Source organism: Haemaphysalis longicornis, unplaced genomic scaffold (assembly GCF_048455015.1).
Source record: "Haemaphysalis longicornis isolate Haplotype H1 unplaced genomic scaffold, Haemaphysalis longicornis Haplotype H1 scaffold_8, whole genome shotgun sequence".
Taxonomy (NCBI): domain Eukaryota; kingdom Metazoa; phylum Arthropoda; class Arachnida; order Ixodida; family Ixodidae; genus Haemaphysalis; species Haemaphysalis longicornis.
Genome location: NW_027526445.1, coordinates 107496430 through 107511872, shown reverse-complemented (window position 1 = coordinate 107511872; position 15443 = coordinate 107496430). Strand labels below are relative to the sequence as shown.

The following is a 15443-nucleotide window of genomic DNA, read 5'->3' as shown; positions in this document are numbered from 1 at the left end:
GCCGCCAGCCCCGAATGCCTAAAATTTGTTTTGGTCTTGCATTTCCGCCGTTGTCGGTTGTTACACTCCGGCTGTTACCTTTGTTCCAAAGATTGCTGAATACGGCAGCTGACGCCTAGCTCCGACTCTTCGCGGTCTGCGCAAGATTTGCTTCGCAGTAATGGGACGACACTGGCAATGCTTTTTCTGGAGTGGCATCAAAAACTATGCTTTAAATCACTCCTTCAGCTAGCGTGTGCGATTTGGAGTATTTTATTACGAAAAGAATGCACATACGCGAAATCTGGTGCGGACAGACATGAAAAGTCAACCGTGCGCAAAGAAACAGCCGAGCGTGCCAGCCCGAGTGGAGCAGACTAAAAAGGCGAGAGTCCCTAAGCCGACGTCACGGAGGAGCGCTTCGCAGCGCCGTCCGTGGTCGCGCTCACCACCAATACCAAGCTTTTTACTTGAACGAAGGCTTTCACAGCAGCTGAAGCACGCAGGCAGCGATCCTCGCAACGCTCAAGAATGCCCCTCAAAGCATTCACGACAAGCTCGTAGCAGAAGCAGATCAATATGTGATACACCCCACTTACACCACTTTGGGAGAAACTGGCGTACCCTTTGTTCTTAGAGTGAGCATGTCTTATACCTTATGTGCTGCTATATAAATGCAGTGTAAATGTTAATAGAACGTATCACATTTCTGAGTGTACTTTCAAAAAGGTTTGGTTAGCAAGAGTGATTTATTAGAAAGTTTAGACGCAATTTTCAGTGGAACGTCTACATCAAAATTTCTGTAGAAAATTTACGCCAACATTTTAGTTCAAACACGGTTACCAATGTTTCAGAAAAAAGTTGGTACGTTGCTGCTAGGAAGTCTATAGACAGTTTGTATACAGTGGGATCAATCGCGCTAGCTCTCTTCAACATTCTTCAACAAACATTTAATTAAATGTCAGTAACAGTTTTGATGAGTGCCTCCCCAGCCCTTCAACATTACTCTGCCGTCTATTCTTCTTGCTGTTTAATCCCATCTCCTTCTCGCTTCGCTCATAGTCACGCTTTCTACTCCTTTTATCGTACATCTACCTAAATGGGGCCACGAAGACAAAATGCAAGTTGGGTTTATTAAAAAGTCTGCTTTGTCTGAGTAAAAACGATGTCAGGTTTATCACAAACTTCAAACAAATATTGAAGATATGAGGGAAAATAGATGAAGCTGTGGCGACTCCCCAAACACTTCCCGGCGACATTTCTCTGACGTGCGCACCCGCCATTGTCGCCCGCTGTCCACTGCCACCATTCAGGAACCCGGACGGGTGATTCTCGTAGGATCTTTGAATCCGCCTTATCGTACCATTTAAATGGTAAACTGTAGTTAACACACTGAAAATAATTTTAGAGGGCTGGCCTCTGTTGCAGTACTCCTGCCCACATCACGCCGCTTTCGCACTAAATGTTAAAATTGCTCAATATTATGCGTTTTGCATTTAGGGCTGCAATGAAGCTTACTGAATCACCAAAGGCTAGTTATTTCATGCCACACAAACTTGGATTTTGTAGTTACTGCCGCTTTCTTCCCAAATAACAGCCGTCCGCTTTCCGGAGACGTGATATAACCGTGGGTCGTGCAGCTAAAGGCTTAGGCCTTTATGGGTAGCTACATGTTTGCCACCGTTATTCAGCCTTTCGTAGGTGAGCCACCCTTGCGTCACGTGACCCACCTGCCAAACGCGTGTGTTTCATCAAGGAGTCATTCATTCAGAACCGCTTGTTAGAAACAACTGACTATCTGACGAACTCAACCACAGGTAACATTTCTGCCTGATCCAGCTGTCGGGCAGGCTATAGAGAAGCTGGAAAAAAAATGTTCGTGCTACTGTAGCCCATGAAAACATATCGTCAATAAAAAGCGAAATGAGAGGATTACCATGGTTCATATGTATATCTTTTTGTGCGGAAGGGACCTTGGCTGTCAGAAAAACGGGGTCTGCTCAAGTGCATGCTCTCCAAAGAGCGCCGAATCTTCCCATAAGCCGACTCTTCCTCTACAGGCGGATGCAGACGATTGTTGATCTCACTTACAATTCCTACAAAAATCTCAGATACATTTGAGCCGACCTTCGCACTGGCTTCCAGATACTTCATTCTCCATTTGTTCGCCAGCTCCTGTAGAGAAATTCAATCAATTAGAATACCATTTTCAACAACAATGGCCACCAGACCATTCAATAAAGAAATTTGTTAAACAACGTGGGAAGTGTTGCAAAGGCCGCAGCGAAACGGTAGCGACTAGGAGAAGTATCCAACGCGTACCCTTAGCACAGTAATTTAGAGTGCAAATATCCACACTGCTGATGTTGCAAACTTCGTGACCCAAGCTTAAATTAGCGGAATGCGAACAAATTACGTTATACTTCAAGATATGCCATACCCGATGTATCAGGTTAGCCCTGCCACAATTAGGTAAATTTCTACTATGACAAGGTTTCCGCCGAAAGAAATATACGGGTCTACTTGTGTTCTTCGCGGCGGTGAGGCTACGGTGGAACGGAAGGTCGTGGCTGGCGGAGCAGTGAGCGTCTGCCTCCTTTGTCGACGTCGGCCCTTTAGTATTCCTTTCTATCTTTTTCTGAGGCACACTGCCCTGGTGAAATACAGTGCAGTTTTCACCCACGTAGAGGCTTCAGCGTCTGCTACAGTGGAGACAGCACTGGCATCCAGACACCCGTTCAGTGGTACGATGGTGGGATCTCATAATCAGCGTCGTGATGCTTTCCCGATTACGTGGGTTTCTTCCCTTGAGCATTTACCATGACACAGAGGTTTGGCCGATTGGTTTTGTTAGACTACATAGCCGCTATTAGCGTAAATGGCCTTTACTACTTTTGTAATTAGAACGCTGAAATTACTGTAGTATTTTCCTGTAAAAGTGTTTGTCATAGCGCCTTTACCCAGACCAAATGTTTTCCTTTGCTTTTTGCTTTGTTTTAGTGTTCTTTCTAGTTTATTTATTTGGCACTGTAAGCCCAACGTATTTCACATTACGTAAAAGTGATTTACAAATTATGTTATCAGCATGCTCTAATTACTCCTGTACCCTTTACTACATGTTTAAAGCACTAGCCCTTTATTTTGTTATACACATCAAAACATCGGTGACTAGCAGGAGATGGAAATTGTTGAACGCTCTGATGTCAATAAATTTGAAAGTTTTGTTGATGCTTATTTTGCACAGCAATCAACATGTGATTGCACCCTTTTAAAGTTGGTGAAAGTTCCAATGCCTGTATTTGTTGTCGGTGTCTTTTGTTCCCCTGTGTGTAATGACCCTGAAGATACGAGTGATAGTATTAGTTAATAAATTAACTAATAAATAAATAATTATTGGTATTGATTATTAATTAATTGTAAATAATGCAATTTGCAATATCTGGTAGATTAGTAGCGAGCCGTGTGACCTGAGCATCAAATTGCCCGGCATGTGATCATAGCTGTAAGTGCAACTGTCAATGATTGCATACGTGTTGCTTGCGCAAGAAAACATGGCGCTTTCACGAATATTTCACGATGTGGAGAATAGGGCCCTCGAAGCATCCATTGACGTCGTTTTATAACTGGAGGAGTCAATAGTTTCATGGGCTCTCTATCGGCTGTGAATGAACAAAGTTTATTCCATCAGTTCTATTCACGATTTGTGAATTCATCATAAGTTCACCATGTTTCTTTTTTTTCGTCTGCAAAGTGTAAGCTATCAGTCATTTGGGCACTTATAGCTCTGACGACATGTACTGTTATTTGATGTTTTGCTTACAAAGCTCACTACCAAGCCACCGGATATTGCGAATAATTATGTGCGAACATTTTCTACGTATTATAAAAATTAGGACGGCAGGTGGGGCTGGGGAAGAAATAGAATTTTTATGCCAAATCGACGTCAACCCCACACGGCGATCAAGTAACGTTGGCCCAAAATCCAGCAAAAGGCATCCGTTGAGCTATGAAGAATAAGACAAACATTTTTTCAGTCTCTATTTATTCTTTTCAAAAGCATCTATAGTAGCATAGTAGAGCTCTCTGCTCAAACGTTAACTACGAAGCTTTTTGTTGCGTTTTCACTTTCCCAGCCGTCACCCCCGCTACACGATCGTCTGCAGCCATGTTGCAAGTTGATCGCGTGACCACAAAAAAATACGGCCGTGACCGTCGGTTGTGTGACGTGTTAAGGACAGGGAAACGCTACCTGTGATAATTGCAGATTGTGCTGACGCCACCGACTCACTCATTTATTAGGCCTTGAAATTAATCAGCGCAGTATTGAACAAAACAGCCAGTTTTCTTTGTTATCTTTCTCCTGAATTCGATCACGTGACCAACAGCTTACTACCAAGACGAGGGTGCGCAAACACCATGCGTTTAATTCTTTGTGATGGAGAGGCTTGTACTACTATCTTGTATTGTTGTTACGCCCAACCAATAATTGCTGTTTTATTGCCGAACGTCAAAACAAAATAAAACGCGTTATTTTTTGACCTATTATTGCTGACTTGCAAACAGTTAAAACTGGTATTTTTTTCTCTAGATAGCGGTTTTAAAAAGTGCGTCGTGGGAACTTGCGCTTGTAAATTCCCGGTGATTTCACGGAGCAGAAGGGCAGTAAAATGTATTGTTTATTTACCGGCAACGGGAGCCGCGATTTGCAATTTGGTACGTAATATTACATCACTTTTTTGCGTGCTCAAGATGCCAATGTGTGACGCATGCGTTCCCACAAACAGTTATAATACCTCGTGTCTTCGCCACAGGGAAGGCACGGCCTCAAAGCCGTATTGTTGTTCAATAGTACAGACAGGCCTACATTCTTGTGTCCCCGCATTGCGCATATTTCTCAATGCCAATCGGGAAATATGTAAATTCAATAGAGCGAAATAAGGCTTACATTAAAACTGGTGCAAGTAAGCGTCATGAAACGTCAACATGAGAAAAGTGCACGCAGCCAGCTGGACAGCCGGAAGCACACCAGCAAAATTGAAATCCAACCAAAAAAGCTTCCGGCGAATACATGAATTCAGGGAGCATTCACGCAGTCGAGAATGTGGCCGCTGATGTGCGTTCAAAGTGGTGGCGCCCATGTTTTGGTGTCTTCATTCTCTCTACTAGAAGATGGTATACCCAGCATCCTTGTTAGCTTAGTACAAACCCTTTAGCACGACCAGATAGCCTAGCACAAACAAACACTTTAGCACAAAAACTGAAGCACAAACCCGCCGCTGTGGCTCATTGTCTAAGCAAGGCGTTCTGCTGTTGGTCCCAATGACCCGGGGTCCGTTCCGTTCACCGTGCCTGCTTTTCTGTTGTAAGCAAAAATGAAAAAGCCCGTGTGTTGACATTTCCGTGCATGTTAAAGATTCCCATTTGGGCACCATTATTCCTGAGCCCTCCACTACCGCGCGTCTCATAGCCAAGGAGTGGCTTCGGCGTGTTAAACTCCACAATGAATCAGAAACGCCTTAAAGTCCCTTATGTATAAATACGTAATCCGTAGCTTCGGACCCTGCACTTCGCCGATAAGCTTGCAGTGAGGGGCTGTTGTGATTTGCTGACAATTCGAAGTTTAGGGATACAGCTCAGGTATTTTAACACTTTAGAGTCTCACTGTGTAATCGAACAAAGGCAGAATATGTTTTCGATGCGTGAAGCGCACAGACAAATGTGCTGGATCCAGGAAACACGACGGTCGCTCAATCATAGCCTAGCAGGCGACTGCGGTGGAAGGGTATAGGAAGAGGTCAGCATTACCCACGCTATCTTTCTATCTTTTTCTTGTAGTTGTGGTTGTTCGATTTCTTTGTGCGGACTTACAGTGGGCTACCGGCTGCCTCTGGGCTCGTAAACTGACAGGCGATGGTTGGGTGTAATATGGCTCATTGTTTCAACCGCACTTATTTGTTTACAATTACTCCCTCATAAAAAGTCATCTCCGAGAATTACTTATTACCAGAATAGTGAATTTTCGTGCAATCTAACGAACATTTTCCTAGCATTGTGAACAGCTTGTTCCATTTCGGGCGTCGTATTTTTATTATATATTTGTTCTTTAACCGATGACCTACCCATCTGAAGCTCATAAAAAGCGTTGAGTGGAACTTCATATGGAAGAGAAAAAAAGAGAGTTACTTACCTCTGCCATTTCGAAGGAAATTACTCTTTCTGCTTGCATATCACTTTTGTTGCCAACTAGAATCTTTGTGAAATCTTTGGTTGCCCGCTTGTCAAGCTCAAGAAGCCAATCATTCACTCTTGCAAATGATTCCTTGGAGTCGCACGGATATGGATGACCGTTGGATAACGACGAGTACAGTTGCGTCGAAGCAGCATGAAAAGAAAGAAAAAACACCCCAGACACCACTATTTGCGAAAATGTTGCTGGCAAAACACAGAATAAAAATGTTCTGAGATGTGACGTCACCTTTCTAAAGATAACGTTAATAGCACAAATTTTAAAGACAGGGTTTTGCTCTTAAGATATTTCGCGGAGGTTAGAGTGGACACAAAGCAACGCATTGCCTTTTGAAAGGAAAAGCCTTAGGTTCCCCTTTCTACAAAATACCGTTCTTGGGAGGTCAAGAGAATGGCCGCCATTGTAAAGAGCAAATAAATATAAAATGCTGAGGGAGATTACATCTGCTTTCACGCCTTGAATGCGATGTCCTGGTGATAATGAGTACCAACTATTTTGCTAAAGCGTTCGGTAGCGACGTTGCAACCTAAATTCTACGACAGCAACGTTATAAATTCGATTTTTTTGTATTTTGAAGTTCCAACAATGGCCTGTCAAAGCTCCCGATTTGTTTCGCATCTCTTAAGTCGGTTTGTGTCACGAAGATACAACAACAATGACCACATTTATTCTAGGGCTGGAACAAGTGGTGGTAGTATACAGAAAATTATGTTGATTGATTGATTGATTGATTCTGGGGTTTAACGCGCCGACGCAACGCAGGCGATGAGGCGCGCCGTAGTGGAGGGCTCCGGATTAATTTTGACCACCTGGGGATCTTTATCGTGCGCCGAAATCTCGTACACACGGGCGTTTTTGCTTTTCGCCTCCATCAGAAAAGCGGCCGCCGCGGCCGGGAATCGAACCCGCGACCTCGTGCTCAGCAGCGCAACAGAAAATTATGTTAATAGTAAAGTGATCGACGAGGTATCTGGGCACCCCACTTCAAATATAGCAGGAAGCTAGAGGACTCTGGTACGACTAACCTGACAGAGGTAATAAAACCTTAACCAAGTAGGTGTGTGGGATCTGTGAATGTTTGCTCGTGTATCCGTGTGTAATGTGTTTTTTTGTTGATAAGGTAAAGGTACGTTTCCTTGGGGATTAGTAAGTGGTGAAGGAACATGCGATATTTACACAGAGTGTTTGTGGTTTTTTTGCGGCGCTTAACCGAGTAACAGAAAGTGATGGCTTAGGTGAGGCTCACATGTACAGTAATACCTCGTTAACTCGAACTCGCATATCTCAAAAAATCGCCTAAGTGAATTTTTTTCGTGACACCGAACCATTTCCTATACGTCCCATGTATTTGTTATCCTTCATTTAGAAGTATTTCTGGGCCACACTGCGGATATCTCGAAATATTGACTGAGAGTGGAACGGAAATTTCACCGCCGCGAACCATTTCACGAGATCCGTGCGATGCTGCCGCGCCTAAGTGCCTGGAGTTTTTTCTCGTTTAGCCGCGTCCACCACAAAGCCGACGTCTTTCCCGGAAGTGAAGTCTGAGCATAGAGGCGTATCAACTTCGTTAAGCAACACTGTGTCACGTCATGTGATGGTAGAGACATGCGCAGAGGTACAACAGGATGTGGCCGTGGCAGAAAAACTTACGGACGCAGAAATCGTTGAAATGGCCGCAAAATGAGAGGATGACGAACACGGGGGCGACGACGACGACGAACCTCCTCGAGAGGTGCCGACATCTGCCGAAACAAGGAATTTGCTGCGCTTGCTGCGAAATAAGGCGGAGTGCAGTGGCTGAGAAGACCGGCTCTTGTAATGCGTCAAGCAGATAGAGGACTCCCTACGAGGCCCGAGTGCGACCGCAAAGCAGACTAGCAATATGCAGTTCTTTTCTGCTACGTAAAATTAGAGTGCCACAAAACCCACCCGGTGAACGCCCCTTGTATGTTTTCTTTCTATTTCAAACCTTTATAAAAAGCAAGATTGGAAGCTGCTGTTGAAGAGCTGGTAAGTAGTAGGGCTTTTTTTTTACTTGATATTTCATGGCCGTACGCGCTACTTTGCTTATATCGTATATCCGATTATCTCGAAATATTTCGCAGTTTCTAACTACTTCCAGTTAACGAGGTAATACTGTATAGGATTAGACGTGTACAGGATTTCTGCTTCTGCGAGAGCAGAGCGATTACTTCCAACGGACTGTTGTACAATTCTGAATGTGTGATGCAACGCGACGTTTTGTTTTTTCAGCTTCCGAAATTAGTGGTGAATGTGGGCGAGTTTTATTGCACCACGACATTATGCTTTAAGGCTTTTGCAAGTTACGTTTTCTTTGGCGTATTTGAGTGGTGAAATGCGGAAGCGTTTGAAAAAATATTAGTGATGTGTCTATGCATGTTCTCATTTACCGTCAGTCATCTGCAATGTGTCTCGAAAAATGTTCTTAAAACAGGGAAATGAATGCCGTTTCCTACAGCTATTAAATCTTCCTTGTTCATGCTTCAAAGCGGAACGCTTCCACCGATACCTTGGTTACAGGAACAACGATTGTATGCACAACCCTGGACACTTGACTGCCGATCATGCGAATTCCTGCAACGATAGTGCACATCTTTCTAGGCTGTTGGGATTGAGTTTTGCACTAGGACATACCCCAAGAAACCTTGGCAACAATTTCTCATAGAGTGCGCAACGCTATGAGAGCGCAACGCTATATAATAGAGTGCGCAACGCTATATAAGCAACGCTGAAAGCGTTGCTTATATAAGAAAAGTCTAAAGAATTAATCCGGAACATCCGGAGTGGGTACCGATTTTGGATGCTCTCGAGCAGTTTACAAAGTTCCAGGACAATAACTTCGGCCAACTGGATTCTCGAGCTTTTAGTTTCTCTACCGTACCGTGCGTTTGGTTTTGTCTCATAGTAGGATTAAAGAAAAGAAGTGATAGTACCGGGTTGCTGTTGTCGATACCAGAGTTAAAGGGACACTGAAATAAATTTGTCAAGCTCCCGGTTTTGCTTGCACTGCGTACACTGGCTCAAATTACCACACTTTTCATCGTTTACCCGGTATAAGTCGTTAATTATATTATAAATCAGAAAAAAAGAAAAACTACTATGCGTGGTCTGTGGCGGCCGCACCAACTAAAGGCTGTGACGTCGGGAGGAGATGGCACCGTGATTGCAAGATGTCCAAGGTTAGCATTCAAACAAGTTTCGGTTTCGGTTCTGTAAAACAACATGCTTCACATCCGACGGCATCGTTGGATGGGCATTCTCGATATCTCAGTAATCGCCGCACCGCGCTTCTGCCATGTTGTCGGCTGTAAAATGCCTAAGCTGTAAATGCCTGACTGTAAATGTCGGCTATAAATGCTCACGAATATTGCTCACGAATCCAAGCGTCTTCCACGCGAGCAACAAGCGTTTACTCTTTGCTTTCATTGATTCACTACTTTGCGATAAATGCAGGTATAGCTTAACAATTTTCAAGATGTAATGCGAAATCCGTGCCAAAAGACGTGTGCAAAGAAGAGAACTGTTAAAACAACATGTCCAGTGCTAATGCTCAGCCTACTCTGTGATATGTGACTTCTTTCCGCACAGAATAGCTCTTTGCAAATTTGCAATTAGCGACGCGATGGATTGAAATATAGAGGAGGCGGACAAGAGCCATAAGCAGATATCCCTTTCCCGATTGAGTGTAGGAGTCTGCTACAGTACGAGAAGCGTGTTCAATACTTCGATACCCTGCTGCCAGAAAAATAACTGATAACAGTGGGGCAACACAAGATCCAATTCCAATTACGTCATCGTGCCCAATCAAATCCCCCTCACCGTTTATGTACAACGACTTGAATATATCCGCAGCAACTGCAAGAAATCCCTCACACAAAATCCACATAGACTTTGGAACTCAGCTCCATGCGTGTTAATCGCTTCTTCTATTGCGCTGAATACTTAGTTCTGGGGTATGCCGCAATGGAGATCCTTAATGTCGATCCCTGGTCCCTGGCGAACAAGTGTTAAGGAATTCCACCACTTGTTCAGAGTTCCTCATCGCGAAGGTGTCGTCGACTAGTGGAAAGGAGATCTTTGCGAGAAGGAAGGTTGCGAGCGTGCTTTGCCATGTTCTTTTGTCCTCGACGAACAATCAGAACGGTTGTTATCGTTGTAAGGTTGCGAGCGTCCTTTGCGTTGTTCCTTTGTCCTGTACAAACAATCAGAACGGGATGTTAGCTTTGTGGGTGTTGACCGAGGAAACAGGTTTCGAAGTTCCGTCTTCTCGGCGTTTGATAGCCTTGTGCAGCATTTTGAGGCCCATACGCTTACAAATGGATCTGGCTTCTACCCTGTGCTTTGCGATAATCTTCTAGTTTTTCATTTGGCTGAAGGTCGTCTATAATGACCTCGCCGTCTTCACTTGGTATGCTTTAGTGCCAGGACTGCAAACGCTCCTGTTTCGGCCAACATCAGCAGCCGAACCTCATTCCTTTTGAGAAAACTAATGGTGCACTCTACTTTTGTGGATTTGGTTCGAGCACGCTCTGTTTCACAGCCTTGATGGCTTCAGCTATAGGCCGGCAACACGGAATGAACGCGGGCCACTAGGTACTATCTGGATCAATGAAATACGAACAATGGAGAACGTGGCTTTCAGTACATGCCGCGCATTCTGGCGACGGGCCGCGTATGCGCGGTGCGAACGCCTTACAAGAGTTTGTCCAATGTTGATACGGAAAGAGCATTGTTCGGTGGGTGGGCGTTCTGGTTTGCCTTCCCACCGTGTTCGGAGCCCGCTCACGCAAGCGATGTCTAGCTTTGTTTCTGCGATGAGTGAAAACGGCGCACGCAGTTATAATCTTTTTTTTTTCGTGCTGAGCGCCCAACGAACGGTGGAACTACGATGGTCTTTCCACATCAAGGTTGGTTACGAACATTCGCAACTTGTGTGCACTGAGCATACGCGGCCCGTCGCTAGGATGCGCAGCATTTACGAAGGCTACACGCTACGTTATTCGTATTTGAATTTATCACAATGGTAGATGACTGATTTACAAACAGAGCGGAAAAACAACAGGAAGGTAAGACAGACCCGGTGGTCTCTAACAACTGAGTTTAATGTCAATAAACAATCAATAATGAGTGACAAACAAAAGATGCAAGACACGTTATATCCAACCCTAGTAAAGAAAAAAAAAAGCAAGAATGGAAAATGAAGTGCAAAAAATGTACGATCTATTCTATAAGGCAAAGTAATCTGCACTACTAACATGCCTGTAGCAGCAATCACGCCGCGTATCGCCCTACGTTTCTCCGCTATCACCCAAAGAGTCAATGTCTTTTGACGTGAAGGCAATGGACGGAGCTTTGACGCAATCCTGTCCCTGGGTTCTCTTATATCTAGTCGCATCCTGTCCCGTTATCGATCTAGCACTTGACTTGTTTCAAACAAAGGCGAGTAACTTGGGCCCTTTGTAGCATGGGCCCTTTCGTGACCACCTCCCACCCGTGGTCACGAAAACAATCCTTGTAGCGACGCCCCGTTTGTCCCACGTACGTCAGCTGGCATGACAACGGTATTTCGTAGATAACCTCTTTCCGCCATTGAAAGTACATCTTTATTGAAGGTAGCATGTTTATTCCTGCACCTTTGTGTCGCTGGATTATCACTGTTCACTTTGAGGCAAAGGGCACTTAATTTGTCAGGAGTAGAAAAACAAGGTTAACACCCAGCCCCCCAACGTTAATAAAATGGCTTCTTTTCTCGAGCCTGTGGCGCACACCGTGAATGTAGGGTGTGAAGGCTCTCCTCCTTTTTTCATAAACGAAGCTCCTATTCCCGAGGTGCTTTTCTTGCTACTTTGATGATTTTGTAGCCCATTCTAACAAGTAGTGAATAAGGAAAGCCAGCCCTACACAAATGGCTTGTGTGGGCGACAAGGGTGCTCTGAACATGGCGATGGCAGGATCTTGACAAGGAGTTTTGTAAGGCCGAAGTAGCCACTCCTCACTTGACCAGCTTTGAATGCGCAAAAGTAAATGGCATGAAACCCTTTTGACATCGGGGGGCATGACTCTAGCATAGATGCTTAGCATTCAAAAACAACCCCGCATCCAAGAACTGAAGTTAGTCATTAGTGGGCACCTTTTTTTGCTAGCACGAAGTCGCTCACGTTCTGGGCTAGCAAACGCATATTGTCATCAAATCTTGGTCGCCGGTTCTTTCTTAGACGGCTTGTAAATGATGAAATCGTTGACGAAGCAAAAATGTTTACCCACCGCACTATCTTTTATATCCGAATCCAAAGTACTGTGATGTCTGGTGAGCACAACATCGCTTAGTATAGTAGCGATAACAGAGCCGCTGCACACACTCTTGTTATAAATGTGGACCCGATCCTCGAATTTTACAAACGTGGAGTTCAAGTAAAATGAGAGAAATTCAATGCAGCGCCCTACCCTAATGCCGCATTCATTCTGGAACCGAATGGCACCTACTCAGACTATGCCTTCTTCGACAGCTTGACAAATCGAAGCGTGCGGAAGCAAGTATTATACACATCTTTCAGTATAATTGAAAATGCACTCATCCCCTGCGGTTTCTGTATTGTTAGGGAGTTAGAAATGTCCTGTGCCTTCCTAACTCAAAATGGGTCATCAATCGGCAGCATACCTAGACACTGCTGCAAAAACAGACCTGCGGAGTGTTGCCAATTGCCACGCTCAGGGACAATCACCCCAAATTGGCATTCAGGCTTGTGTGTCTTGGCAGCAAAAAAAAAAAAAGCGGCAGAATAGCTTTGTGGCTCTTCTTGACCGATGCAAGGAGCCTGCCTAGCCCCATGTCCTCGCAGCGCTTCAGTACCATCTTTCTTAATTTCAGCGGATCGACGTCAGAAACCTAGCGGAAATGGTCAATGGTCGCTTGTTTGGCCTTCTCTTCGTAGCTCTCCGCGACATGACATCCTGGCAGGCTCGCCACTTTTTGTAATGAATGGGCCCAGGATTGGCGTGAAAGTCACGAGTCAGTGGCCAGTCCGTGCGCGAGTAAACGTTGCTTTATGCATGACACGAAGGAAGCAGAAGAGAGGGCACGGAAGCAAGGACGCGAGGCTAAGATATAGGATTTCAAAATGCAAGAGGCTAACGGTAAAATGTCCGCAATAAAGAAAGCAAACGTCCTACGGGGTTTTGTCGCAGCCCCTCAAGGTGTTGAAGTCCCGATGCGTGCGGAGTCGACGACGACGTCACGGCGAGGCTGGCTCGATGACCGGCTCTAGGCCCCGTCGTAACCAGGCGCGGGACGTCGGGCAGGCATCGTCGATCTTTCCGAAGAGTCACGGCTCGAGGGCGTAGCAGGGGGTGTGAGCGGAGGGTTCCACCTCCAGGTGAATCCGGACCCGCGCTCTCTCGCCCAGCGCATCACCAGCTCCAGGCATGGCCAGCCCACGGGTTGTCGGGATCAGCGGCGGACGGCTCTCGGGAACAGCAGCGGTTGCGCTCCGGGTCTTCCCAGAAACGGTCACAGGGCCGCGCTCTCAAGCCCAGCGCGTCACAGGCGTCCCCTGATCACCGGCCTGGTTCGATTTTTCTGCACGCACTCATTGCAGCCGCGCGCTCGCGGTCTCCTCTTCCTCTTCGTCCACGGGCACTTCATCACAAAATCAACCCTCCTCGTCACATAACAAAACCTTTAGGCTTGCATCTCGCGGTCTTGTTTCCTTCGTCTCCTAGGTCTTGTTTCCGACGCTGTTTGTATATCAGATATGTAGGCCGGCTTGTGTTCTTTAAGTCAACTAGAAATTGTTGTCACCGTAGGGATGAGTTCAATCAATCGAACATTGGGTTTTACTGCGAACTTCGGGCATTTCTCTAATGTGACGAGCTCATTTTATGGAATCTTGCTTCCTTTCAAATTTAGGACTTGCGTGCCTACTCGCCTTTTATTCGCACGTTTATCGGACCGATCTCGCTCTTATCACTTGTGTACTTACTCATCTTTTATTCGCCGCCTTTAACGGCGCCACATAGTGGCCATCTCTTACAGTAAACTGGACAGCGGCGCGTAAATATTCATGACAAGATGGTGTTTTTGATTTAGCAGAATTCAAATGAGAGCCTATTTGGGAAGCGTCTTTTGAAAGTTGGCCAAAACCTGCAAACAAAGGACGAGTAAGGACAAGACTCGTAAATTTATCAAAAGGCTTGATTCAAGAAAATGTGATCCTCGCGTTATAAAAAGGCCCGAGGTTGGCTGTTCAATCCAAGTTCCGACCTGGTGAACTGATCGCTATGGTGAGAACTGGAGCTAGACGCCTTGAAGAAGAACAAAAGCGGGCCTACATATAGGTAAAGCCGTCAAGGTTGTGGAGCAGAACATGCCTCGACCGAAACACACAGGGCTAGGAAGCGTCATCAGTTTCCTAAAAAGGGAGGAGCTGCGGGCTCCTGATTTCGTACAAAACAGACGCAATTGTAGTTCGGCATGCTAAAACATGCCAACAAATTTCGGCGAAATCTAGAGGTGACTTTTAGCAAAATGAAAGACAACGAGATTACCACAGAGTACAGGGGGAAAGCCAGGGTCATTTGTGAGCGTGCGGACCTCAGAAACCTCGGCAAGGTAACCAAAGACTTAAAATACGGATTAAGTAAACCTATGTTTTCGGTCAAACCCACAAAGGTAACAATCCATTCCGAAATATCCTCTAGGACGAAGGAACATGACAAAGGACTCTCGCAACCTTCCTTCATGCAAAGCTCACCTTTCTCCAACGCGACGACCATTTCCTGTTTAGAAACTCTGACCAAGCGGTAGAATAGCTTAGGAAATTTTTGCCAGTGACCTACGCATCCAGACATTAAGGTTCTTTATCGCAGCATACCCCCGTACGAAACAATCAGCGCGGTGGAAGAAGCGATTGAAACGTATGGAGCTGTAAAGTTCCAAAGTTTATAGGGGTTTTGTGTTACGGATTCCTTACAACTGCTGGATTTATATTTGAAGTCGCTGTACGTAGACGTTGACGGGAATTCAATTGTCCAAGAAGACAGTATTTGCATTGGACCTTGTGGGGCACCCGTGTTATCAGAAATTTTTCCTTCAGAAGGGGATCGAAGAATCAACGCAAAGCTTAGGAACGCGTTCGTGGCAACCTGTTAGAGAAATGTTGATGGCTACCTGATCTGCCTTGATATTGAGCTCGAA

At 45.3% G+C, this 15443-nt stretch overlaps 1 protein-coding gene across 3 annotated transcripts in view; it reads right to left on the bottom strand.

The window, feature by feature from the left end:
• Positions 1-15443, bottom strand: part of LOC144150161 (uncharacterized) — a 104899-nt gene that overhangs the window by 30747 nt on the left and 58709 nt on the right. For all 3 annotated transcript variants that reach the window (XM_077682001.1, XM_077682002.1, XM_077682000.1), the window contains exons 6-7: positions 6167-6298; positions 1916-2154 (exon numbers count right to left, since the gene is read on the bottom strand). In XM_077682001.1, the coding sequence (XP_077538127.1) occupies positions 1916-2154; positions 6167-6298 (371 nt within the window). The remainder of the gene's footprint in view (positions 1-1915; positions 2155-6166; positions 6299-15443) is intronic.